This window comes from Dermacentor variabilis, chromosome 4 (genome assembly GCF_050947875.1).
Source record: "Dermacentor variabilis isolate Ectoservices chromosome 4, ASM5094787v1, whole genome shotgun sequence".
Lineage (NCBI taxonomy): Eukaryota > Metazoa > Arthropoda > Arachnida > Ixodida > Ixodidae > Dermacentor > Dermacentor variabilis.
This window is the reverse complement of record NC_134571.1, coordinates 24,593,796-24,621,111: the sequence shown is the minus strand read 5'-3', so window position 1 is coordinate 24,621,111 and position 27,316 is coordinate 24,593,796. Positions and strand designations below refer to the sequence as shown.

Sequence of the window (27,316 nt, the reverse complement as noted above, 5' to 3'; positions counted from 1 at the left end):
TTAATTAAGTATACTTAAAACATAGCAGGTCAACTTAAATTTTCTTGTTTAGTTGAATTTCCTGGAATTTTAACCTGCTCTAGTTTGAATTATTATTTGTTGGCTACACATTTTTTCTTGAATGTGTATGTGTTAAAAACAATCGAGTCTCTTTATTTAGAACCCATGACACACTATGTAAGAAGCACTACATGTATCCAGAGCCACATTTCTCTGCAATAATACCTTTATCTTTTAATGCTTCGTGTATTTCAGGCAATGACAGAAGTCCGAATCCCTGCTGACCAGGGCATTGCCGGTCACGTTGCCACTAGTGGTATGTCAAAATTTTTTTCTACACTTCTGCAGAAATATGGGCACCACAGTTGTTGGTGGACAACACCTTTCGAAATGTTTTCTATTTGGTGTTCCATGTTGTAGTGTGTTCTGTGGTGAATTCCACTCGTAATTTTCCATGTGAAACTTGATTCACAAGAATCTGCTGTGATCACACGCAACTTTTGCTGATCCTAATCTTCCAGCAACAAACTTGAACGTTTCTAACTGAATCAGGCAGAAGGGGATGGGATGGAACACGCTCTAGAACTTTTGATTGAACATTTGCATTGACATTTGAGCAATATAGAGCATACTTTTGCAGAGTGATTTAATTAAGAACAACCTATGGCGAAGGCAAGCCTGCTACAACTTTACCTATGGGAAAGAAATTGGCTGTGAAGTAAAACATGGGCTCCGGATCAACTAATGTAATTCGCCTTTAGGCTGCGTTCACACTTGGCAAGTGGGAAGAAAGCGTAACTACCAAAGCGGATGAAAATTCTTTACCACGCATGTCAAAGATGTTCACATTTGTTTACTGCCACTGTTACTCTTTTCATCACCACACTATTTCAAGCAGTACAATCATCCGTTCATCTTTGGTCGTCAAAGGGAGTGATTGCGTGCCACTTTGCCGCTCATTTGCATCTTTCTTTTCCACTGAATTTTAATTATGGATATACGAGACACAGAAATAGGTTTAACCTTTTTAACTTGTTGTTTTCTGGAGATGTACAAGGAGCAGCTGGAGAAGCGGACAAACCAGAAGCGGCGGTGGTCAATTCGCCCCGCTTCGCAAAAGCATGAGAGGTTGGAACTCGCCAAAGCTTTGCTGCTGCACCTTCTGCTAATTCAAAGCTCCTCGGCAATCTTCAACCAAATCTTGCTTTTGTTGAAACGTTTTCTCGTAGTGGCTTTGAGTTTTATGGCAGAGCATGGGATAATTTTTTACTGCATCATTGAGTATCGCCGCTGAAACTTTGGCCGTCCTTTTTAATTTAAGACTAAACGTTTATATCGAAGTGCAGCAAAGAAAAACGACTTTCCATTTCCGCCATAGTGAAAAAAGCAATCTGAGACTTGTCAGGCTAGCCGCCTGGTTTTCTGCCTGCTTTGAGGTCAAGTGTGAACATAGCCTTAGTGTACCAAATTGTTTCACTTACTTGAAATGGTACGTGGCCTCTACAAAACGAATTAGCAAAATATAGGCACACCTTGTCAGTTTATCAGCTGGCAGTTTATCGTCTTTAATATCACTAGTGTCCCGCTTATCCTGTATCATGTCATTTGCTTAAGGGCATGCTCCATTATATCAGTCTAGCTTTTAGCACTAGTATGTGTTTTTTTGTACATAGTAGTGATGAGAACTGGAAGCCAATTCATGAGTGCCTATGATGGCATGCAGTTTGCATGCGGCTTGTTGTAGTGTGTTCTTGCACATCTGGACAATCATGGATTGCCTGGTGCAGGGTGCTTGGGTAGTGATTTACTTGCAGATAATTACCAGCCTCACTTCATGTTTAACATTGTCTATGTATCATACTTTTATGGTGAAACAAGATTTGGTAAATGCATGTTAATTTTGTCTATTACAAATGTTTGCACATGCTTAGTCTTATGCGTGCTGGAGTTGTATTCGAGGTCATTCACTTTCGGGGACATCTCTTTCACTGGATGCTGATTTGCTAAGCCCGCAGGCTTGTTACTCTGGGGAAGCGTTAAGCCAGGTGCCATGTAATGCAAAAGAGAAGATATCCCCAGAAGGAATTGACCAAGAATAAGGTCCACACAGCCATTTACTCGGACTGTTTTTGCTGTCACATGCAACTATATAGACAGGCTTCCTTGCATTTTAAAGGTAAACAGTATGCAAATTACACTTAGGCAATTTGTGTTTCCTTACTTGCAGCTTCGTGCACAATTTTCCAGTGGAAGCAAGTCTCTCACTGTTTAGTGCCTGAACATTGTTTGCCTTGATTCGCTATGCGTCTTGTTCCAGTTTTTGCGACTGTTTACTTAATTGGCATTCATCGCTTACATTTCAGGTGAGGTGTTGAACATAACTGATGCCTATGCTCATCCTCTGTTTTACCGCAAAATGGACGAAACAACGGGCTTCAGAACAAGGTAGGTCATTCGGGTGCTCTTTGTGATCAGCTCGTAATAAACTGTGGACTGGCATATTGGAAGTCCTGAACCAGTGCGACAAACACAAGGTTCAGGCAAAAGAGGAGGACACCACAGTGCGGGGGTGTTTTACTGACATAGCCTTTTTGTGGTACTCTTGGTTGTTGCATGCTCGGCATTGATGGCATGTGAAGCCAAAGAAGTTCTTGCACAAATTTTGTAGTGGTTGTGTCAATGTGTGCTTTTGTAATAACAAAAGGAGGAATGTCTTGGAAAAATAAAAGAACAGATGCAGTTTTTCTTAAGAAGTGGAATGACTATAAATTTTGATGAGAAGCATTAACAAAACATGTCAAGTGTTCCTCTATTCGCGGACAACTTTCTGTGGACATGAAAGGGAAACTACGGGCGCGTGGCTGCTGCACATTTGTTCCAAGTAGTCCGGCAACGTTTGACAGTGCTTTTGGTTGCTTAGAACAGAGGCTGAATCGACGCAGCTTCCATATGCAACGGTTTCGCGTTTGCCTAGACGCGGAAAGGAAAAGCCGCAAAATAAGCAAACGTTTACATTCAGTGGTGTGTTTTGTATTATTAAACTGTTCCTAATAAGGTGTTTATGTTTTTCTTCCTCAGCTTAAACTAACATGGATGAAAACATGGGGCTCTTTTCAGAAGTGCTCTCACGTGCGTGCGCTTTGCCTATGTAGCTTTTCCTTCATAGCCACAAAGTTGTCCACGAGTATCGTAGCAAGTACAAAATTAGCATTAGGCTTTCTAATGAATGACTTCGAATGAGCATGTGATGTGTGAAGTAAGTAATGGGCTGTGTTCTTTTCAAACACTGGTCATCAGTCATATACCTGTCAAACATCATCACATTGTCAACACATCTTGGCTAATGCAAGTGTTTTTCATGTGTCTGAATGGCATGAAGAACTTCAGGCATTGGCTGTGCCTTTTAAGCCTTCTGTTTCTTCTACAACTTGCTTTAGTCCACAGCTACATTTTCCAGGCACATTTTCTGGCCATTCCTAAACCATATAAGCTCCTTTTATTATGTTAGAGTTCTGTAGTAGGTGTTGCGAATGAATTGTCTGTAAACTTTCCTTCCCACTTTTTTTTTCTTCTAGGAACATCCTGTGCTTTCCCATCAAAGATGACTCTGGTAAATAGAACTTGAACTACCTTTGTGCTCTCTTGAACTTTGTAACTTGTGCATTGCTAAGCATGAGCAGATGTTTAACATGTTTAGATTATGGTGTAAAATTTTATTTCTAATATGGAAAAGGATGTAAATAATTTTGCTACATGTAATAAATAATTACTACACTTCTATCCAAAAATGTCAAAAAATTAAGTCTCTTGTCATCATGCAAACAAATTTGGCCATCATGGACCATGAAGGAAATTTGCTGAGCACGGTGAAGGATGCCAGGAAACTAGGCAGCTGATTTTGGGCATCTTACCCGCAAGTCATTAGTTGGATTGAGGTGTTGCAGTAGCATGCTTTTATGCTTCACAACTGTAGCTTGCAAATATCACTCACCTGTAACAAAAAGGTGCATTGTCATGTCATTGCATGCATTATGTTTCTGTGCTCGAAACATTAGCTGAAATCTTCATACATTACGAAAAGCTTATCATGTTCAAAACTCTTATTTTTCTGGAGGCACTCGAAGGATTTCAGCTTTCTTTTATTTTTATTTTTTATTTTTTTGGCTAGGTGTATGGTATGTTGCTTATTAACATCTCAAATTATTCAAATTTTGGTGATATGTATTGCACACTGTAGCTGCCCAATTTAATCTGATTGAATTGCTTTTTTGCTGTTATACGTTATACAGATGGATTACACACTTATTTACGCTTACCATTATACTTGTCACAGTGCCTAAGTTGCAGTGGCATTCTGCTGCTGATGGTGAGGTCATAGGTTCAATTCCTGACCATTACAGCCACACTTAAATGGTGGTGAAAATGTCCATGTGCTAGTGTTCTGATGCATGTCGATATCCAGAGTGCTCTTCTGGTGCCGCTTTAAGAAATAAAACCAAATCACTTTATCATCAAGCACACTTTTGAAATCTAACCAATACAGCTGGGTGAACTCATTGGTTTATTGGTGTGTACAGCAATTATCAAGCTCTCAAGCTGGCCTTCAGGCACTATTGTAGAGCATAGACCCGGCCTGACTGTTACTTGATTCAATGTTGGTGTGACTTTTTGAAGACTTCTCCATTCTATGCCTTACATTGGTTGCATTCTTGTCAGTTTCCTTGATTGCATGCCTTTCTTTTATCTTTACAGGAGTAATCGGTGTGGCAGAACTCTGCAATAAAATAAATGGCAAGTGCTTTACCTTCTTTGACGAAGAGATGGCCAAGGCATTCTCAATATACTGTGGCATCAGCATCATGCATGTAAGTAGAGAGCAATATGTGCATTGCTTCTCATGCATTTGTCATTCATTTATACCTAAATGGGTATTCCTTTTTCTTTTAACTAGACTGCCATTTCACAGCTGAAACTTATCGTAGCTTCCAGCAATTTACTTTCATATTTTTATGGTTACTGACCAATTTTTTTCTTATTGCCAGAGGAAAGTTTAATTTTCTTGTGACCTTGTCACATGGCCTGGAATTCAAGGACTCTTTGCTTGTGTTGCATGCAGGAGCTGGCATGAAAGAAGCTTATGCCAATATTTCTGAATGAAATTTATTTAGCATGAGCTTGCATTGCAATATTTGGCATGACTGAAGTTTATGGTAAAATTGCTGAATGAAATTTATTTAGCATGAGCTTGCATTGCATAAGTTGGCACGACTGAAGCTTATACGAAAACATGGCGTGAGTTGCACACAAGAGAAGAGGTGAAAGTGGAAGGTGAAACACACAGTGAGAAGGAAATGTAGGCAAGAAACCTAATAAATTGTACATTGCTTAATGAAATTTGTTTCTGCCAGCTGCTCTTGAGGAGTGGATGTTTCTGGCTGATATGTTACCTACGCTGTCTTCATCTTTTATTTTTCTTGAAGTTGGGAGCTTGTCTCTGTGGATAGTGGTTGCAATAAATGCTAACACATTCGAAATCCTGCTTCTGCTTTTCAGTCTCTGATGTGGAAAAAAGTGCGTGACGCACAACACCGGAGCAAGCTGTCCAACGAGCTCATGATGTACCACATGCTGGTGAGTTGGCACTAAAGGCATACTGAAAAAGTTGAACATGATGTGTCTACATAAAAATCCTCCTGCGACACTTTTTGCCCAATGCTTCCTCTGTGCAGGTTTCCAGTGAGGATGTCAAGCAACTGGTGAACAGTGAGGTACCTCCGCTAACGTCATTCAGTCCAGACTTTGCAAAGTTTTCATACACTCCACGCATTATTCCAGACAAAACTACGCTTGTAGTAAGTATGAAGAATAGTTACTTGCTGTTATAGTGCTCTGTTTTTCGCCTTTCTTGTGCCACACGGAATTCACCAAAATATAAAAGGCACAAACGGCTGTTTATTTATGGGAGAAAAATTATCATCTAAACATAATGTTGGTGCAGTGTGGCCACATTTTATCGTTACACAGATTTATTTAATTGTGTAAAATTGATGCTTGTAAAGTTTCCAATGGTGCCGTGCAAAACCAAATACGCCCATTCAGCACAATATTTTGTGATATTGCACACATTTGTAAATAGAGTGACAGTTAATCATTTTAGAAGCTTTCTGTATTTAGAGTCACAAAAAAAAAGCATAAGATTTTCCTCTAGCTAACGAAAGTTGCTGTGAAAGCAGGGTTAGGTTTGCTTGTTCTCTGTGGCACGGTAATTCACTTTTGTCATTCTTTAAAAGATGGTCACAAGATTTGGCTGTGTGATATAAGTAACAATAGATACTAATGCTGAGACAAGCTAGAGTACGAGCAGTCATTCTACCCTCTTTGTTCAGTGCTAAAGTATTTGAGGCAATGCAACATGCACAAAGTGCTGTGTCGAAAAAAAAAACAAGAAGGATCTGTGAATGCAGTTAATCAACATGACACCATTTCAATGATTCTTTAGTTAATGCACAAGACTTTGTGAAGTGAAGACATTAGCACAGTGCTTTCAATAATGTCAATTGTTAATTGTTGTGCATTTTTGAGTGGACACTGTAGCACTTGTGTCCTTACTATGTAATTTTGGAATGTTACAGCGTGGATAAGGCCCGGGCAAAAGACAAAAGAGTGGGAAAATGCAAGCTTTGTCCACTCTTTTGGAACATCATTCTGTTTATAGCTTGCATCTGAGTGTATCTGGACGTTATAGCTGCAGTTGCCACCAAGTGTCCCCACTGCACTCCTCTCTGCTCCTTAAGAAAAAAAAAAAAGACACCATTACCACCTGAAATGTCGCGACACATAGGCATACTGTCATGCTTGCTCTACTGACTCCTGTTGTTTGCCCAAGATAGCATGTGCATGTGCCATCTGTTCAGTGGCTGGTGCTTTGAGGGAAAAGTTTACAAACATTTGCGGCACAGTTGCATCAGTGTTTTGTTTTGTTTTTCATTTTCACTTGCCTTGGTACATGAGCATCAGTGACTAATAACTGACTTTTCTTTATGCAGGTTGTGATAGCCATGTTTGAGGACCTTGGCTTTATCAGCAGATTCAAAATCCCCAGGGACTCACTGGCAAAGTAAGACTTGCAATGTTTCGTATAGGTATGCTATTGTTGGCATTGCCTGTTATTGACTTCACAGGTCAGCAGAACTATGTTTGCAGCATTGATAGAGCTAGAGACACATTAGAGAGAGCAAGGCTGGTAGTAGGTCATGTGCTTGATTTAATCAGTTGATGCTTGTGCTCCTGCCTGCTCCATATGGATTTTGTGCTCTATCGCCTTAGATATGTGGCTAGGCTTGTGAAATGGTATAGTGCAGAAAAACAGTGCATGTCACTTTATTGGGCCTTTAAAGGGATAGTAAAGTGGAAAATTATTTCTTCTGTAACAGTAAACTACCCTTCTACAAATCAAAAACACTCGTACTATGATAAGACGCCTAGTAAGCCAGAAAAAGTATAGTAATAAAAGATGGGTGGTGATGCCTCTTGTAGTTCCCGCACCAGCTCACTGTTACCTCATGGATTTTGACAGCGTTTTCTAGGGCCTAGGTAATCATTTAGCGGTGAAGATGGACTGCATTGTGTTCCAGAGAAGCCAGTGATCGGACACGCCAAGTTTCAGGTGCTTTTGCTGAGCCAACACAGCCTAGACAGGCAAAAATACATTGAAATCTGTCACGTCACAATGTCGTCCAAACATTGGGGATCTGGCTTAAAATTCAAAAACTCCAACTTTGACCTTCATTTTCTCTTGCACTAATCAACCTATTATTTCGAAATCAATGACAACAGAGTTTTCAAAGACCACTTTATCCATCAAACTTATTTAGTGTTTTTCTTTAGTGGTCCCTTTAAGAATGCGCGAGCACATTTCATATCTGCATTCTCTTATTCTTGCCTATTGTGTGTGCATGCTTGAATCTTGTGTGCATGGCAGGCTCTATTGAAAATGTACACTTATTGTATTTGCTCTATAATAAACAGAAAGAATTGCTCGAGCATCACTGGCTGTTTCACATGCATAGCTTATTGTTGCCAACAGCAGATCCCAAAACATCAACGCATGAAATTACCCCTTCATATCTCTGTCAGCTTGTGGTGCAAGAAAAAGTATAATTCCTTTTGTTGTTGTCATCAGTCCTATACGAGATAGCTGGTTTCCAGCTGCATTGGTATAACCTGTCATGATGTGTTGGAACTTGTCACCAGTGCAGGAAGCGTTAATCTGAACCTGAAGTTATGTCAATTAACTATGGTACGAAATTGATGTGATTACTACTGGTGAAAGGGCATTGGTATGACTGATAAATTAACTTTTTTATGCAGCTATAGCTATGGGTGCAGTGCTCTGGGTTCACACTGACAGCCATTCACTGCTGTAATATCAGAAGCTTCTGTTACCACACTCACTGTTTGGGCTCTCTCCTGGTTCAGCATGATGCTGTTAGTGTGAGAAAATGGCACACAGATTAGTCACAAGGTCATACAGATCTTCACGGAATTACTGCAAAATTTATAAAGTGCCGTAGCAATCTCCATGACTGTACTAAGCACTCACAGGACTGCCTTTTTTGTGTATGTTATTTGCAGATTCGTGCTGATGGTGAAGAAAGGATACCGAGACCCTCCTTACCACAACTGGATGCACGCTTTTGCAGTAGCCCATTTCTGCTACCTGCTTCTCAAGAATCTCTCTCTTATTGGGCCTTACCTCACGTGAGTACTGCTCGTGTTTTCCTCCAGCGGCTCTAATCTTATCTTCCGCATGAGTTGTGACCTTGTTTGTCACCGTGAAAGTTGAAGTTCCAGCAGCACATGGCTGTTACGTTGTTGTTACGTTGTTGTTCACTGTTATCGTTGTGAGCACATCATAGCATGCTGGCGCCAATTCTTATCTTGTCACACTAGTGTTGTCTTGTGCTTTGTGTTTTGTACATTGTATTCTGCCAAAAAAATAATATGTCTCATTATCTGCTAGCTTGCAACTTTCAACTTTGCCTTGCTTCCTAGTGCTGACATATGATAACTGTACCTTTTCTTTTTTTCTGTTGCATTTGCAGTGAACTGGAAGGCCTTTCACTGTTTGTGGCATGCCTTTGCCATGATCTTGACCATCGAGGAACAAACAACTCTTTTCAGCTCACTTCTGTAAGTTACACTTTCATCCTTTTGTATTTCTTTACTGCATAGTCCTAGAGGAAAGCATTAGTGCTGTACACAGCAATCGCAAGCCCTTGGGACCTGTAAAGTATGCCACAATTAAGACAAAAGTGTGCCACAATTAAGACAAAAGTGTGCCAGCGCATCACAAGCAGCTGTGACATCTTGTGTGCTAGTCAAATACAAGAGACTTCTGTGCACCTGTGCTAGAAGAACAAAAGAGGTATAGTGTTTGTCAGAAAAGTGGTACAATGCAGTGTGTGTTCAGTTCATGTGTAACATAGAATGCAAAATGTCAAGTGTGCAAAGGCCCTATGTTTGCTTGTGTACTACAGTTAAACCACATTGTAAGGAAGTTCTATCCGACATGAAAATATCCAACATTCACTATATTGGATATATATTATAGGTTTTTGTGGTAATATTGGCGAAAGACAATGGTGATGACATATTTGTGAAAGAATGCAAGCATGGTGTCTATGACAGGCCAGCAAAGGACCTCCTGTCGATTTTGATAGCTTGTTAGTGGCTTGTCATGCCAATATGTGGCACGCTATTAACACTTAATAACGAATGCCTTTTAAGCCATTGTTCATATACAGCCGTGTGATTCTTGTGGTTGCACAGGATCAGCACGTTAGCTTGTTGGCTGTGAGACAGCTAACCCAAATCGTTGACCAAAACATGCATGTGTCCAAAATGTATTATTTCTAGTCACTCTTGCTGAGTCTGCCATTTTTGCTGTAAGAATACATATATAGAGCTGCAAGTGAACATTCTTCACTGGAAATAAGTGTCTCGGATCTTACATATTCAGTTATTAATTATAAGCAAGGGAATTGTAAGCATTGAAATTAAGCATGGCCAACCAGATTTTAGATTTAATTTGTTGTATCCTATAATTCATTATATTTTTGCTTGTTATATTGAGGCTTGACTGCATTTGTTGTGCTAAAGCTTAATATATACAGGGCGAAAAGTTACTGCATGAAGTTTAGGATGAATGTATTGTTGACTTGATTTGCATTTCATTGCCTTACCTTGTCTGTGCATTACTGTGTATATAAGCAAACGAAAAGAAGGCTTGTATTTACTGTATTATTATGTTGTCATGTTGTGATAGTAATGAGTAAGACACTGCCAAAGGCGTGAGTTATTCAGTGAAGTTGTGGCCATAGAAAACAAGCAACATGCAAAACACAACATTAGTGGCAAGCACAGTCTGTTGTACAAATGTGAATTGGCTATCTATATGCGACTCATCATACATTCCAGCGTAATCGCTGGTGCTTGTGTATAATCCAGAATGTACAAATCTATTTGCTTTGTGCGTGCAATCTAATTAGACAAGATTCTATCGCTGTAGAATTGGTGACTACATTCTAGAAAGTCCAGATACATCTTGCACTGAGCGATAACTTTATAGAAGTGGTTAGGTGGTAAAAGAAAATTGCCACTGCAAGAAGATGTGTGACGGTATTTACTGAGTTTTTCTGTTCTTATTATAGAAATCCATCCTGGCATCATTGTACAGTTCAGAAGGATCAGTCATGGAGGTGAGCACAATGTCTCGTGCGATTGCTCTTGCTTGACTTGCAATAATGAGTTGCTAGTGAAGTGGTCTTACATTCGTTTTGTTATAAATTTTGTATGCAGCGCCACCACTTTGCCCAGGCAATGGCAATACTGAACACAGATGGGTGTAACATCTTTGAGAACCTTTCTAGACAGGTGAGTCGCTAAGTTGGGATTGTCTTTTCATTGTTAATTGTGAATTTTTTTTCCAGAAAGACTGAAATTTAGTGAGAATAAAAGTTGTTTCATCTGTTCATATGACTGTTTCCTTTTTGCAGGAGTACACTGATTGTTTAGATCAGATGCGTGACATCATCTTGGCCACAGACCTTGCTCACCACTTCCGGATCGTTCAAGAGCTCAAGCTAATGGCGGATGGTGAGTGCTGGAATGTGGAATTTTCTCTCTGCGATTTCTCTGATTTTCAATCACTTTGAAGAAGTAACTTGTAAAACTTACATTTTAATCTCATTTCACTCATCTGCTTTTATCTGCTCCTCACTGGCACAGAAGGCTACAACTACGACAATCGCAAGCACCACAATCTCCTAACAAGCATGCTAGTCACATGCTGCGATCTCTCGGACCAGACAAAAGACTGGAAGAGCTCAAAGAAGATAGCTGTAAGTACAGTTTTGGATTTACCACTGCAATGTTGTATAAATCGTTGTTGACCATAGAGCCTTTTGCTTAATGAGAGCCTGGACTTGGTTGCTATGTTCGCTGTGACAGTTTTTTTTAATTAGGAAAGTAAAAATTGTAAATTAAATTGAAAATTAGGGGGAGCGTTAGTGGGGATGGCCTTACAGCAAAATGTACAGTGACTTCGAATCTTGCTGGGATTGAATCATCAGGTTCTCTCAAGGGAGCACTCATATAGAAGCAAACTTTTCATGACAAAGCATGTCTTCACAGCAACAAAAGATTGCCTGCCCAGTTTTGCTACGGATTGTAGCTCGTTCACTGAAAGGGGAGTGGTTCCCTTCATTCCCATCACCTTCATATCTGCTTATGTTTGAGTGTGGAGTACTGAGCTCATCCTATTGCAGTGCAGCAGCTATCTTTACAAACATGCTGTGGTTTTCCTATGCTAGGCTAACATGTGCAGCCGTGACAGTCAGAAGACTGTGAGAGTGGCACACGGCTAACATTGAGTCAGGGATCTAGGGCCGAGAATGAAAAGATCATGACAAATTCAGGAGGAAAGCTTGGTAACCTCTGCTCCAGCATTTCAGCTGAGACCGAAGTTTGCTGTGTGTGTCTGTAAAAGCACAACCACATGTACGCAATTTTCTAGTGACGGCAACAAGCAACAGGTTTTGGTGTCGTGGAGGTCCATCCATCGCTGTCACTTGTCATATTGCTGGTTTTTGGCCAGCCAGAAATTTCGCTTTTCACCCGGAAGTGTGTGCAGGAACTTTTGCCGGGAACAGTGCAATTGCGCAACAGCATGGCAGCAACTAGCAAACTTGCTTTAATCTGAATTTGCTCTTGCAACTTGCTCTCTGCCATGACAGCAAAAAAGAAGAAAAAAGAAAGAAAAGAAAGTAAAATTGGCCATAACTTCCTCTTACCTCAAGCTGAAGCCGAAGTACCACCCTTGTCTTGACATTATGATAGAGATCGGTTGTTTGGCTTGACGCTGTTAGGCCTAAGACACCACCAAGGGCTGTGAAAGTGTTGAGTTTTCCTTAACAAATGGCACCATAGCATTGCAAGCTGGCGGCATGGAATAGATTTCCACTGGCGGTGACAGCATAGTAAAGCTGGATCCAATATGCCTTGATTAAAACGTGTGCCTTGTGGTATATTTGTGATTTATTTACAGGTGCACAATAGTATTTATTTGGATAACAATGGACACTTCTCACTACTTTATTTCGCGATGTCGTGTCCATGTCGTTGCTCCACGCTGTGACGTTTGCATGTCGCATGAATATGGTTGCTGCTTAATAGCAGGTGTTGCCCTACAAGCTGTTGCCTGTAGTGCTGTTGCACTTTCATCATGTGTACAATTTTGCTGTGTGACTGCAGTTGCATTGTTTGAAGAAAAGTTGACTTCCACTTAATGCTTAAGTGCTGCTTCTTCGGAACTTAAAAGTTTGAACCCTGCAGTAGTCTAAACTGTTCACTTGCGGTGCAAAAAAATGAAGCTACTACTTCATGAATGTTGGGCGTAGTGTTCTGCCTGCTGGGATCTGCACACTCAGTTCCACTGTCCTATTTGCTGTCAGTGTGAAAGAGAAGAATGTTTTGGAAAAAGTACAAGTTATGGCATTGTGGAAGTGGCCCTAAAATAAGCGACTATATATAGTGTAGTCCTGGACTCATCACATTACTTCAGTAGTTTGTACTTGGTGCCTCTTTTGGTGACAGATTAGCAGTCAGCCTTCGTGGTAGCGGATGTGTTAGTTATGCATTTGAAATGAAGGGATATCTCTCTTCTGTTCTAAACTTCAAAAAGGTTTCTGTGAGCTACTGCTTTGACACAGTGTGATTGTAAGCCATCTATGGCCATCATACCTAGAAAATGGGACACAGTGATATTGTAACACTTGTCTTGCCTGCTTTCTGCAGGAGCTCATCTACAACGAGTTCTTTTCCCAAGGAGATTTGGAGAAAGCGATGGGTGTGAAGCCGAGTGAGATGATGGATCGTGAAAAGGCGTATATCCCCGAGCTCCAGATCCATTTCATCCAGACCATTGTCAAGCCCATTTTCGAGTGAGTGTGCCGCGACATCTCTGGGGCCTGTTGTGAGATGTACTGAATGTTGTGAAATATGGGAACCAGGTGTACATGACTGTTCTGACTAAACCCTTAGCATGGTCACACTCATATTTAGCACAGAGCTGTGCTATTGCATGGTGCATGCTGCATGCTGTTTAAGTCTAGGTGGTTGGCTTTAATAACTGGGAGGTTAGCTCTTGGTTCTTCTCACCACAAAGAGTTTTTTTGAAGTGTGAAGGCTTTCTTCTTAAGAGGAAGCTTTAGCTCGGGCCCAACTCCGACGTGGCCTATCCAAATACATGTAAAACGCAAAAACGTTTTTCTGAGATAACCCCTGGACCGATTTTGATGAAATTTGTTGCATTTGAAAGAGAAAGTTAAATTCTAGTGACTGTTGGAAGCTGAATTTTGATTTAGGGCTTGAATTTTCTTAAAACGATTTTCAAATATATGACCGTTTGAAAAATATAGTAGCACGAAGTTTACAAATTCATAGCTCTGCATCAAAAACTGATATCGCGGTTCTGTAAACGGCATCTATTAGATCATTCAAAGTGGACAAATTCAATATGTCATTTTACATCTTACGTGAATTTGTTACGTTGGTTACAACGGTTTTGCAAAAGTTGTATTTTCCTATGATTAAATTTTTTTTATATTCATGTGTAACATATCAATTTTGTCCGCTTTAGATGTACTATTAGATGCAATTTTATCATTTTATCATCATTTTTATTATCATTTATCAATTTATCAATTTTATCATTTTTAGTGGTTGAGTTACAGAGTTGTAAACTTGATAGTTTCGTTTTTTGAAAATGTTCGATTTTTGCCAATTTTTAATAAAAAATTGACGACCTAACTCAAAAATGCGAAACCAACAGTCACTAGATTTTAGGTTTGTCTTTTAAGTGCAACAAACCTTGTCAAATTTGGTGCAGTGGTTGCCGAGAAAAACGAATTCTCCTTTTACATGTATTTAGATAGGAGCACTCGATCTAAAGCTTCCTCTTAAGAACTCCATCTGTGTGTGCATGCATGTTTGTACTACTTTTGGGTGGATCACAGTTTTTTCACTCTGTGACAATTCATCAACCCTTGCAAATTGCAACAGAAGATATTTTGTTATTTAATATATACATTTGTCTGGCATTGTTGCAAGAGATGCATACTTGGTAATTTGCTCTGAATGAGAGAATCAAGTAATGAACCAAAACATGGTATATTACTCAGCATACTCTGTGAAATGACATCAATGCAAGAAACTTTAGTGCGAGCCATCCAGGCAGAGTAGCCACTGCCTGGCTGACTTGTTAAGGTAACATTCATAATTTACCTTTGTGCTCGTACATTTCATATGCTCTTTGTCTTTGCTTGCACTACAATAACCACAAAATACCAACCAGACTAAACCTGTGCGTTGTTAAACTTGTATTTACCTAACTTTTTGTATCCTCTCCAAGCAAAAAAAGAAATTGTTCCTGATAGCATTTTCATTAAAATGTTGAACTGCTCGTAGGAGCATCTTTAAAGAAAGGCTAATGTAGTCAATGGTGGAATCAAATTAGCAAAGCTGCAGAATCACATATATTGACATTGCATTACAACTACAGTGAAATATTGATAAATTGAGTTGCTGTTGGTCCCATCAAAGTGCTGTCTACTTGAGTGGAGAAAAACTACTGCAAATTTCAACTGCAAAAACCACGCAACGGTTATTTTGAACAAGATTTCTCGTTGCCATGAATTGCTTTTCGGAAAAACCCGAGCCAAAGGCAAAGGCTCAGTGCGTCACCAGCTGCCATAATGTAGCGAAAAATGATGAGAAGATACAAGGAGAGCTAAATTTGACCTGGAAAAAGTACAGATGTGTGCGACCTCCTCTTCCGTGCAGTTTAGAAAGAGCAGGAAGGCGCCCCCAGCACTCGCTCACCTACGCTCCCCCACCCCCTGTCCCTCTTAGTGCACACTTGATCACATTACCGTACTCGATCGCACATTTCTCCAACATTGGGAATGCTGGAGGCGTGCACCAAGACACCATCCCTCTCAGTTCACTCTTACACGTTTTCCCTCACACCCACAGCAAACAGCGTGTGAGGTGCAATATTATCACGCTCGGACTTTATACAGAACCTAGGCTTCTTCTGGCACATGCCGTGGTGCGCTGATGGAGAAAAGATAAGACTTTTTCAATGTAAGCCCAGTGGCAGCTTTGGTGTTGCGTACTGTACCGCTCAATTGATCAGTTAGGCACTATATTTAAAGGGGCTCTACTTAGTTTGAACTCTGTCTTATTTTAATAAATTTCGGTCCCCTTGAAGTTAGAATTAATGGGGTTCTACTGTACTCTGCAGTGCACAAACTGGTGCTAAATGCTAAACATAGGCAATGTACCTGCACTGGACATAGATGCTGCTGATCTTGCAGTGCACTTCTGCAAGTTACTGATGCGTATTAGCTGCTTTGCTTTTGAAGGTGATCAGAGGGCTTTCGAAATGTCAAGATTCGAGTGTCTGTTTTATGGCTCGTGTGAACTTGGTGTGCCAAGCCTCAATCTGTTGATGGCTGAACTAGCATGTGCTTGACAGTGTTTGCATTTTTGTGTTCAAGTGTGTTCATGCCCAGTCATGCTAGGCATGTACGATTGGGCTCACAGATGAGGCCAAGTGCCTGTGACCCAAGATCAGGGATGCCAGATTTTTTTGTAAGAATGCAGTGTCTTCCTGTGAACCACTGCGTCTGCTCAATAAGCTTGTGTAGTCGGGCACTGTGATCAGCATGGGAGGTTTCAGTGCAGTTTCTTTGTACTCACACTGAATCTGAATTGCCAGACTGTGAGGCCAGTATCCCTTTAGGTTCTGTAAAATGATCTTACTAGAGCAGGCCTGCTATTGAAGCTGGCCAGTGCATTATGATGGCATGTTTTACATGTAAAGTGTATCATTGAGACACTGCAAGTGCTTATTTGAAACATGGTTGGCATTGTCTATAACTATTTAATGCTTAATGTGATGTTTCTTAACATGGTTTCAAACTCGTGTCTGCTGTCATTAGCCAACCCCTGCAATACAGTAGTGGTGCAATATGAGGCACTAGTTTTATTTTGCCTCACTTCACCTTGTTCGCTGTTGTCGAAATGCTTCAGGAAGCTTTCCAACAAGCAAAGTTTAACAAGCTTGTCTGTTCTTGCGGTAGCGTTTGTAGTTGATCTGAGAAGGCAATCTCATTGTCTTGCACAGCCTTCTGGCTGAGATGTTCCCAGCAGCGCGGGAGACTGCGGAAGCTGTGGACAACAACAAGATGTACTGGGAGAGAGTCAGTGACATCTGTAGACGACGGTATGCCAACAGCGCCTCTTCACTGGACCTTTTCGAGGATGAGAAACTTGAGAAGGAAGTGCTGCGATGCTTGGAGAAGATAGAAGGTATATGTCAGCAGTTTGTACTCAATGTGTGCTTACTATAGCCAAGCTACATAAACAACAGTTATTTTACATGCATTATCATGAAAAAACTGAACATAGATTGGACATAGAAGAAGGACAGGGATCCAGTACTCCTCCTGTGTCTATTTTCTGTTATTGTGTCTTGCATTCACACTTTTCTTTTTTTTTCATAAACAAGTTAAGCATTGGGCTACTAGTTGGTGCTGCATGATCGATGTTTGTCCAGCACATTAGACATGGTCAACGGAATGGACACACACAGTGCTGGACTACTTTATTTTTCTAGGAGTACGTATAAATGTGCTTTGCACCATGAAAACATGAAAATACAACAGAAGTGAGGCACAAAAAGTGCAATCTGCAGAAAGCATCCCACTGCATGCCAAACTGAGCGTTTGGCATCTGTTGGGTATCGGGTATCCACACCTTTTCCCAAGATCTGTTGCGGAAAAATTCTGCTGTCAAAAAAGAAAGCTTGTAACAGTGATTAAGATTTCAGTGCCACAGCACAAAAGCAGGATACAAGAATTGCGGTTATCCTGTACCTGCATCAGATTAGCCATAATGTATAGTGCGTTGGCAAAGGAGTTGGTGTATTTTTTTTTTCCATATTTTTGGCACCTAAAAAGCTAAACGATGTGCCGTCAAGTCAAAGTTACCTTAGGACCTAAACAATGATGAATTACCAAGCATAAAGGCAAGTTCCTGCTGTGTAGTGAAGGCATAGTTTACTGAATTTCGTTATCGTGCAGGAGTGAGTATGCAAGTCAAACTGGGTGGTGCCTAAATGAATGTCTTTAAGAACGTAGGTATAATGTCTGAACCTTTGTTTGTGGGCACCTTGTGGTACATTGCCGCAATTGTGGTTCTTGGCCTCTTTTTGGTCAAGCATCTGTAATCGTAAAAGTTAACAATAAAGAGAAATCAAAGAAGTACAAGGAATTTTGAAAAGGAGTAAGAAGTGTGTCAGTGTGTCTTCACTCTCTCTGTCAAAAAACCAGTGTCATTTTTTATTGCCAAATGACATGGTGGTGGAATGTTTTCTGCAGATATCACATATTGTAACCCGTTTCTCTTGTCTTTTCCTGCCTTCCTGGGGTGAAGTGCATTCATTCCTGCTCCAAGGAAAACAAAGCTCAGTTGTTAGTTCAGTGTCATGTGTGTCTATTTTGTTATCCATGTCTAATGAGCTGGGTAAACATAGATTCACTAACAAGCTCCTATAATCTCCAAAGAATGGATGTGCCACTTTTTCTTTTATATGTATACAGAAGCCACTCTTAATTTTACTTAAAACAGCAAACAGAATTTCTCCTACAGTAAGCTCTCGATATAAAAATGTTACCAGGCCAGGAGATTGACTTCGTTGTAAGCTGTATTTAGTTAAGAGCACTGTGGTTATAAGAGAGTTGTAGTGATGAGATGTATAGAGTGAAAACAGTGTCGTAGCTTGAAAATGTATATAGAAACAAAGCTGTATACTTGATAGGGGCGATATGGCAGTGGCAAAATTCTGTGGAAGCCCGCAAACAGCTGCCTAGTTTGTCTATTATTGCCATGTGATACATTTAGTCCCGGGAGCTTCCGCCATGTGACGGAGTGACCTTTGCAGCGCTTTTTGCTTAGGCAGGCTGTTGCTAAGAAATTCAAAGTGTCATTATCTTTGCTTCACCAAGTGATTCCACTAGGATTTCCCTGTTCACGTTCTGTTGTAAGTGAAGTTAGCTGCTACAGCACCTAGAATAATCCTGTCATATTAAATTGCATGCGCTATCAGCATTTCAAGAAACTTAGAAAGAGGGCTATATTTCAAATAAAGCGATTTCCATATGATGAGCTTACTGTATGGTAGAGAAGCACATTATGAGGTGATTGGCCTTTTACATAGTATTTAAGCAGCACAGACCCACTTGGTGCCCTTTAAATGACCATCATCCTTTGTTTTTCTTAAGCCACAGTCTCCTCCTTTGGCTGCCTTTGCTATCATATTAGGTTATGTTTGCTAATTCATTTTTGTAATGCTAACTACTCCTAATATTTGAAGAATGGCACCCTTCATACGCTTTTGTTTGTCCTCGGTAGTACATGGAAGCCCTGATAAATGGGATGGATACCCATCTTGCACAGGCCCATTTAATGGAATTCGATTTATATAGTGAACTTCTATTTACCTAAATTATCCGGAAAGGTTTTAGTAAGTATGCCCGATCTGCACTACTCATGAAGAATGGCAACTACAGTGAACTCTCACTTGAGTGAACTTCAAGGGACTGAAGGAAATAGTTCACTTAACTGAAAGTTCACTAAACTGAATATTCACTAGACCAACATAAGACATGGCATACAGAGTGAAAAGTTTGAAGTGTGATTCATGGAGCAAATGACATGGCATCCTTAGTGTTAGAAATGTGTGAAATGGAATTTGTACATATCAATGAAAAACACACCACGTGGGTCGTTTGTGTGCACACGCGGAACTGACGAGACTGGAAAGAAAGATACAACGACCATGCCACGACTAGCCGGTCGGAAAAAAACACACACCACATGGTTTTTGGTGTGACATATCACCGCTTTGCTGTGGCGGCGTTATAAGCGCCAGCGATGTTACTTTGTTCATGGCCTCCAAGATTACATGCTTGCTCGTTTTGTGCGGGCTATCTCGGAGGCCATGCCTCATTGCCATTCGTTTTTCGCGCCGCGGCTTTGCCCCAGGGGCGCTGTAGCGCCAGCGACGTTACATTGCCACTGGAGCGGCGGTTTGATGAGGGCGGACATCGGTTGCGCCTGCAGTGCAGTGCAGTGCAGTGCAAGCCTTGGTCCTCTGAGCAAGTTCGTTAAACTGAAATATTGACTGTTCCGAAATTCGTTTAAGTGAAACATTTTTGTATAGAAACTATAAGAAAACTGGCGGGGATTTTTTAAAAGTTCGTTATTCTGAAATATTCGATAAACCGACGTTCGTACAAATGAGAGTTTACTGTAGTTAGTTTGCACAGAATTTGCACAATAAATATTTATGGTGACAGCTTCAGGTAGCATTTAACATTTTTGAAAGGAAATGTATGTTTTGTGAGTGCCATTCCAAGCCAGTTGAAGATGCCATTGAGTGAAAAGATTCACAAGAGCAAGAATATGCAGGTGCCATTAATGTGAACGCCTCGAAGCAAAAAGCTGTAAGGAGTCATTAAAGGAGTTGTACAAGTGACCTGTGAAAAATAAGCGCAAATGTACTTAGCTAGGTGAATTGGTGACAAGGCTTATTTGTTTTCGGTGACAATTCAGTACAAGCTCTGCCCACAAAACCTCACTGGATCTGTGCTTTGTATTTCCATGCTCCACAACACAGCAGCACATGCAGTTTAAAATGACAGGATTATTCCAAGTTTCTGAGAGACCAAAAATTGAACGAGTTCTCCTCCACCTTGACATCATGAGAATGAGTGAACATAGTTGATTAGTGCATTTACAACTCTTCTCTTCAAATTGCACAGTAGTATATCTTCCACTGAATATACCAAAGTTGTCCGACTATAGCAATGAGTTTGTTTTACGGATGTCTGCATAGGTGGTTCAAAACATTTGCCAGCAGAACGTCTTTTTCCAGCTATTAAGGAATTCGGTGCTTTTCTTTTCCTTTTTCAGAACACGAGTGATCATAGGCAACTAGGAAAAACCACTGGTTCAATGAGTCAAAATGGCCAGTCTAGCACTAGCCGGAAGCTGATGCACTTGCCCGTGCTCTGCCCTCAAAATCAAAACACTTTGCCCCTGCCCCCCTGCATTGTGGGGGACAAAGAAGAGACGTCCATGTGACCAGTGTCGTAAAACCTCCTCGCACCAGGAGCACACGCACCCTCTCCCTTACCACTGCATTCCAGACAAGCGGTTGCACTTGCGGCACTGCTACTCCCACGATGGTATGCGCTGCAGGCCTATACCGTGACCGTCTGCCATGGAGTCACGGCAGCGGGACCAAGCCATGAAGAAGGAAAGCCTGGGACACCTTCAAGCCATCCCTGCAGGTCTTGGGACCGCTTTGGAGAAGCCATGCACTAGTACTCATTTGCAGCACTTGCTCTTCTGCTTTTTAAGGAAGTCCTGGTGCTTGTTGTTTGTACTCTATTCTTCTGTTCTCAGTAATTTGACAGAGAAGGCACGGGAGGGAGGCACAGTTGTCCCCTCATTATGGTCATGCCACTTACTTGCCACCCTCCAGATGATTTCTGTCACCATCACCCATTGTTATTTATAATTCCTTGTACATATTGTGTATATTAAGAGTTTTTGCCTCCCATCTCTTTCACCTAAGTGTCCACGCGCTTGTCGCCACCTGGCAAGTGTCACATGGTGCTGTGCTTGATGAAAGAAAAAAAAAACAATGCTGCTGTCTTTTTTTTTGTGTCTGTGTGCGTGTCTGTCAGTTCAAAGGCAGCTGGCTCTCTCTCAAGGCAGAGGCTTGTTGGTGTGCGAGGCTCACAACCTTGCAAGCAGCACACCCGACGTGAGGTACTGCGAAACGACACAGATGCTTCGTCAGCAATACCAGTTTTTTAGACCCATTTTGCACAAACACACATTCTACATTGAGCCCCGTTCACTTCACACCCTTGTGTGCCCACCACCTTTCAGGCATTGCAATCATTCTGTGAATGTTGTCCCAGCCAATTCGCCAAGGCTCAACACGCGTGAATTACAGAGACTGCAACACACACCTTGCTCATTGTAACTATAGTTGTCTCGTAGAGTTTGCACTTTCCTTCTGTTGTGCCTCTCTTATTGGACAGAATCGGTAGCTACGTGTCGCCGCTTACCACCAATTGCACTTCCAGTTGCTGCAGAACCTGTCCAAAGCTGGTGCATCCGGTGAGGTGGAACTTGCCGTGTACAGTGCATTTATGGGAGCACAAATTATATTTTCATGTGTAGTAGTTAGCATTTCTAGGCTTCAGCAGTGTGAGGTTGTCTGGTTAACACCTTCGACATGTTCGAATTCATTGTTGTGAACACACAATTCTTGAGAAGAATGTTAGACGAGCAAAACCGGTGTTCCTGGTTTGTTACCTTCTTGCACAAGCACAGCAGCATGCAGTTTCTGCAAGCTAGAATACAGAAGTGCAAGGCAAGATATTCCACTTCATTTAACATGTTCATGTGTTCATCACTTCTCTGTACAAAGTTTGGAGAAAGGATAAGATCCTCAGGGTTTGTTTCACAAAACTCGCATATAAATATTATATATAAATATATAAATATTATATATACATATATTGAGAGATTTTAAGTGTCAATAAATGTTGTGCGTACATGTTCCCTGCATAGAGAGTTCTGTGTTATTCAATGTTTATTTCAGGAAAAAAAAAACGAAGACAATTCTTGGTGCTTGAGTGGCTTTAAGACAACTGCTTCATCAAACAGCAGGTGGAGCTGCTTTAAATCTGCAGATTGCCAATTTATGTGTACAAACAAGCATATCAAATACGAGATGCTAGCACCAGAATAATGAGTGCTGTTTACCACCAAGGTTATTTTGCGTACTTCATGAAGCTGCACACAATGCCACAATGCCAGTAGGCATCCAAAACCAAAATGATTCTGTGCAGTAGTAATTGGAACTTGTGAAATAAACCCTCTACATGTCTTAAGTTATTACCACTACAGGCAAGCAAAATTGTGCTGTACTTCACATTTCTACTGCTCGGAATGTATCAAGCAGTGTCCAAAAATGTGTATGTGTTGGTGAGATTCAGAAGCCTGAACTTGACTAGAACACATTCTTAAAACACTCATTGGCACAAAGGCAACACAGCACCAAAGTCTTAATGTTCTGTTAATAAACAGCAAGGTGGCTCATTTGGCACAGGTGAATACTAAAAAGCACGTCCCGTGAGTGGTGAAGGCATGTCTTGGAGCAACAACTTATTTGTCAGCGCCTCCTGTTGACGTTTCATCAATGCTCTGGCTGTCCTTCTGCAAATCTTGCAGTTTTTTTGTCAATGCTTCATTGAAGAGCCGACGGTAAGTGGGGCTTAGAGAGTCTAGAAGAGCATCAACAGTTTCGAAGCACTGTCCATCTTCCATGTCCCGAAGGTTGTAGTCATTGCCGACAACTTGGAACCCTTGCCGCGACATCATAATGCACATGCGCTTTTCCTCTTTTGTCTGCAAGTTGAAGTAGCTGGCCAGTTCGTCTGACGGAAGTGTGGACATCCCTACGTCGGTCACGCCAAAACGAATCTCTTCAATGATAGAGTTCAGTTCCTGCTGGTAGGGTACTTCCTCTATGCCATAATGGAACACCTTGCTGCTGGGCTGTGGTAACAGGAAAAATAGAAGTGAACATTTAGGGCGCGTATATGATACCAGCGTCACACAATCAGTTTAATTTGCAACTGAACCCGACCTGGATCAAATCGAGCACGACTGGCTTCCCCGCACAAGCTCCGGGAGGGAGCCAACCATGATCGAGAAATTCCGAGTCCAACTGGAATCAATCACTACTGAAAGTACCCCGCATTACCAACGTATTTACACGGCTGATACAGGAAGAACCACCAAGACTCAAGGTGCCTTCATTCCTCTCTATTCCTGCCTGTTTGGGCAATTTTCTTGACATAAACCTGCCGGTAAATACTATACCACGCCACAGGACGTGGTGGCACGTCAGATGCTAGGAGGTTAAAGGAAAACCACGTGTCTGATCGGCTTATAGAGCTGTCACTGATGAACAGGACTGAGATGATGTTGCAACGCGGCTTAAGTGGATACTAATGCGTATATAGCGGGGTGTATTTAATTTCGACTACTGTGCGGTTTGCAGAGACGCATTTCGTATCGCTAAGGTGGGCGAGTAGTACCTTTTGTATCACAGAATACCCGCTTTCAAGGATCCCTAAAAAAGTTCAGGCAATTACTCAGTGGCGTAGCTAGGTCGTCTGGCACCCGGGGCCCTTAGCGCTTCTGTCAACCCCCCCCCCCCCCCCCCCCCCCGAGTGTAGTCGAGGAAGGCGAGGATATCGACAATTTTCGGGTGTCTTGCGACGTATATGACACCCCCTCCCCCCTACTGGCCCCTTGCACCCGGGGCCCCCGGCCCCCCCCTGTTGCTACGCCACTGCAATTACTGTTATGTTACGCAACGCGGCAGGCCACAAATCCTTGGCGAACGGAGTGATCCGCGCTCGTGAGTGTGCGCTTCGACTGGTTAAGTTCTCGTTGTTCATAAACTACAGTCTGGAAATCGTATCTTCGCCAATTGATCTATGCTAAAGCGACGACAATTTAGCACAGCAACTCTTAATATTTTCTATATGGTTCGGCGGCACAAAGAATGAATCACGCATCGTGAGCTGCTACGCACACGCAACGGCGCGTAATTTGATTGAACTCCCGTACTGCTGGTAGAAAGCCATAAGCATCGCAGCGAAACTTAAAGTAAGGTCGTTACTTACCGACATCGTTTCCATCGACGACTTGGCGGATTTTGGTGTCGCCGTAGCTATATCGGGTTTATCCAGTTTTGATGAAGTAGACTGTAACTCGGACGTCGACGCCGCCGCGGTAGTCATCGTGCTCAGTCAGCGCGACTGCAACGATACGTATGTGAGCAGGGTTATATACTGAAACGTTTCTCGTTAATCAAGTTCAGCTTACCGGCAACTGGCAGACAACCACGGCTACAGGCAAAAAAAGCAAACCATAGCAAATACCAAGGAAGCACCTCAGCAACAAGAGGCGCTACGAAATACGTCACAAGCGCTTGCTTGCGACCTGCGCTTTCTACTGCGCTTGCTCCCGTAGCGCCCCTGGCGCCGCCGTAATGCTATTGATCAGTTATTGTAAATCCCCAAAGGATGGCGCCACGAGTATCAGCGTGAAGTCCCAAAGTCGAGTCAATGCCTCATTTTGGTCGAGTAATAAAGTCCAGAAAATAGTTCAGTACACTTTACTGAAAGTCCCAACGTGCTCAAGGAATCGGCAACATGTACACTAAGGTCATCGTGTGGCACAGTCCAACCACATTCTATATTAAATGAGGCATATCCAACACAATTTTTGTGGCGTAACGCCTTATCTTATGGTAGTTTAAAATTTAGAGCAGATATAATTGAAAACTTGATGAAACATTGTCATCAGAAAACCGGGGCAAAAAGACGCCACACAAGTTACGTGAAAAGGAAAAGAAAGAAAGAAAAAATTATGCAGATCCCACGCACTGTGGGAATCAATGTAAGCGAAGCTGATCGGTTGATGCCCCCGTACAATTTAAATACAAGCACTTCTGGAAGGTGTGCGTTACCTACGCGACTCACTGGGCGAGCCAATTCGCATTTCATTAGGATTTGTAGAGTGATATCTAAATTTCTGCTGCAGCAGACAGATGCCTCATCTTGTGAATATTTGATCCATTATGTTCTTGTTTTTAGGCAACGAGCTCGAGCCTCAGATAGCAAGGCACTTTGTGTTATCGTACAAATGTTCCCTTCTAATTTCTTCCTGTTCTTGTAAATCTTCGTGGTCTTTTTCGTTTCCATTCGTTGCATCCAAATCACTGCCTCTGTTTCTCTCAGTTTCTTTTTGATGGTTCCTGCAGTTTTCTATTTACACTTTACATTTTGTTGCCAACTTGTTTGGCGTCTTCCTTCATTATGTGACCACGCTTTTCAGGTGCAGAGCAACCCATTTATTTTCTTCCATGTTCCTGAGTGTTTCTTCAAAATTAATTTCGCTCTGCGCTTTTCTAACTTCAAAAGAGGTCCAACCCATGTCACCCTGCACTGCTTCATTTGCGGTTTTGCCGTGGACTTCCAAAGCCAACCGGCTTATCGATCTTTGGTTAACTCCCAACCCCGATTTAGATATTTTGTTGGGGTTGAAAGACTTTCTGCAAAAAATATCTAGGGACTTTAGTTAACGCTGGCACCATTAATTACTCCTTTCCAAATTTCACCCACCACCTCTTATGTATTGTGGCCCCAAAGTGCACTATATTTCGTTATTGCATTCCGCTTCTCCTTCATATACAGATTATTTTGGTGGATGCTTGAGTAAATCCTTTCATCGTTTATGTATGCGCCGAGGTACTTATATTGCTTGACTATGGGTATTACGCAACTGCTGTTGAATTGACACCACGCATAAATTACTCGTTGCTTCAATGAAGATCATAATTCCCGATTTATTTGTGCTAAACCTAATCTGGTGCTGCGTTGCCACAGATATTCGCAAGTGGCTGTAAATCTCTTGGACTGTCCGCTAGCAGGACTATGTCGTGCGCATGCACTAGTCCGGGGACCTTCTGTTGCACCATTTGTCCATTACGCATGTAGGCTAAATCAAACCCTAATTTACTGTCTTCTAGTCGTCTTTCTATGCCCTTAACATAAAGCGTGAACAACAATGGAGACAGAGGACATCCTTGCTTCAGTCCTTGGTAAATTTCGACTACTTTATTACATTTTCGGCCTTCCCATACTTTGGTTGTCCTCAGCGGCACTCCGAAATCGTCATCTGTGCCTGCGTGCTTAAAGGGACACTATATTAGGCCGAGCTAAAGTGATAAATTAGTGCTCGAGAATGTCTAAATCGTCAATATTATCGCTAACAGAGCCTTAGTAATCAAGAAATTGAGGTGAATGCAGGACACGATTAGAGACTCCCCCGGGACGTTCAAGTTGTGGGATTCTCATCCGTGCTCTTGGGACAAAGGAACGACAACACAGTAGTGCAAACAATCACAAGAGCATTCATTGCACCTATCATAGCCTGCTAGCCGGGTTGCTATCCCCAAAACATGCCGATGGGCGCGCGACAAATCTAGAAAGTCCGACTCACCGCGACCGGATAGCGAGCGAATATGTTCGCCCTATGCTGGTTTCCAACGCCTGGTCGTTCGCGCGTACGGTCACGCGAACGGTGGCGCGTTCGAAGGATGCCACGCGAGACGGTCTCGCAGAAGCGTGGATCGGCGCACGCGCGACACGTCTGCGCTGCTTGCCGAACTCGAGCCAAAGAGCCTTGTCTTTCCGCACCCAGTAAGCTCGCCGTGAGGCGGCGTTAGCAGCGCAACGCTCGCGCCATCTCTCGCACTGTGCTTCAACCACTCCGACCGCCGCGGGCGCCCGGCCACGCGGCGAAGCCGCACTACAGGAGACGAGAGCTATGCGGGAAAACAAGATATCAGGGGACGCGTGAGAGTCACGCATCCCCACAAAGTACTTGCTCGATGACGAAAGCATTCTTCAGTTAAATTCTGTCATTAGTACTCACCCACTTGTTGCAAAAAAAAAAAACCAGCCTTGTACTGTATTATAAGACGAAATAAAATGCTACTTGTCCAGTTCGATTTCCTTTTTAGAAA

General features: G+C 41.9%; 3 protein-coding genes across 11 annotated transcripts in view; 2 read left to right on the top strand and 1 right to left on the bottom strand.

Moving 5' to 3' along the window:
* LOC142578822 (cGMP-dependent 3',5'-cyclic phosphodiesterase-like) overlaps positions 1 to 22,275 on the top strand; it is a 36,804-nt gene extending 14,529 nt beyond the window's left edge. For 5 of the 6 annotated variants that reach the window (XM_075688427.1, XM_075688429.1, XM_075688433.1 and 2 more), the window contains 16 exons: positions 256 to 316; positions 2,364 to 2,445; positions 3,576 to 3,610; positions 4,753 to 4,865; positions 5,554 to 5,631; positions 5,730 to 5,852; positions 7,047 to 7,117; positions 8,635 to 8,760; positions 9,105 to 9,192; positions 10,713 to 10,760; positions 10,861 to 10,935; positions 11,058 to 11,157; positions 11,290 to 11,402; positions 13,357 to 13,502; positions 16,751 to 16,935; positions 20,602 to 22,275. In XM_075688427.1, the coding sequence (XP_075544542.1) occupies positions 256 to 316; positions 2,364 to 2,445; positions 3,576 to 3,610; positions 4,753 to 4,865; positions 5,554 to 5,631; positions 5,730 to 5,852; positions 7,047 to 7,117; positions 8,635 to 8,760; positions 9,105 to 9,192; positions 10,713 to 10,760; positions 10,861 to 10,935; positions 11,058 to 11,157; positions 11,290 to 11,402; positions 13,357 to 13,502; positions 16,751 to 16,935; positions 20,602 to 20,612 (1,455 nt within the window). In that variant the 3' untranslated portion in view covers positions 20,613 to 22,275. The remainder of the gene's footprint in view (positions 1 to 255; positions 317 to 2,363; positions 2,446 to 3,575; positions 3,611 to 4,752; positions 4,866 to 5,553; positions 5,632 to 5,729; positions 5,853 to 7,046; positions 7,118 to 8,634; positions 8,761 to 9,104; positions 9,193 to 10,712; positions 10,761 to 10,860; positions 10,936 to 11,057; positions 11,158 to 11,289; positions 11,403 to 13,356; positions 13,503 to 16,750; positions 16,936 to 20,601) is intronic. The other variant, XM_075688428.1, reaches the window with a different exon arrangement.
* Positions 1 to 27,316, top strand: part of LOC142578823 (uncharacterized) — a 524,047-nt gene that overhangs the window by 219,880 nt on the left and 276,851 nt on the right. The gene's annotated exons all lie outside the window — the stretch shown is intronic.
* The window catches only part of LOC142578827 (GSK3-beta interaction protein), a 613,414-nt gene that overhangs the window by 548,538 nt on the left and 37,560 nt on the right, over positions 1 to 27,316 (bottom strand). For 2 of the 4 annotated variants that reach the window (XM_075688443.1, XM_075688444.1), the window contains exon 1: positions 24,408 to 24,546. Coding sequence is in view for 2 of the 4 variants with exons in the window: in XM_075688446.1 (XP_075544561.1) it covers positions 22,876 to 23,268; positions 24,408 to 24,524 (510 nt within the window). In the remaining 2 variants the exon portion in view is untranslated. Of the gene's footprint in view, positions 1 to 21,518; positions 23,269 to 24,407; positions 24,547 to 24,609; positions 24,767 to 27,316 lie in introns of those variants that run through there. The other 2 variants (XM_075688446.1, XM_075688447.1) reach the window with 2 other exon arrangements.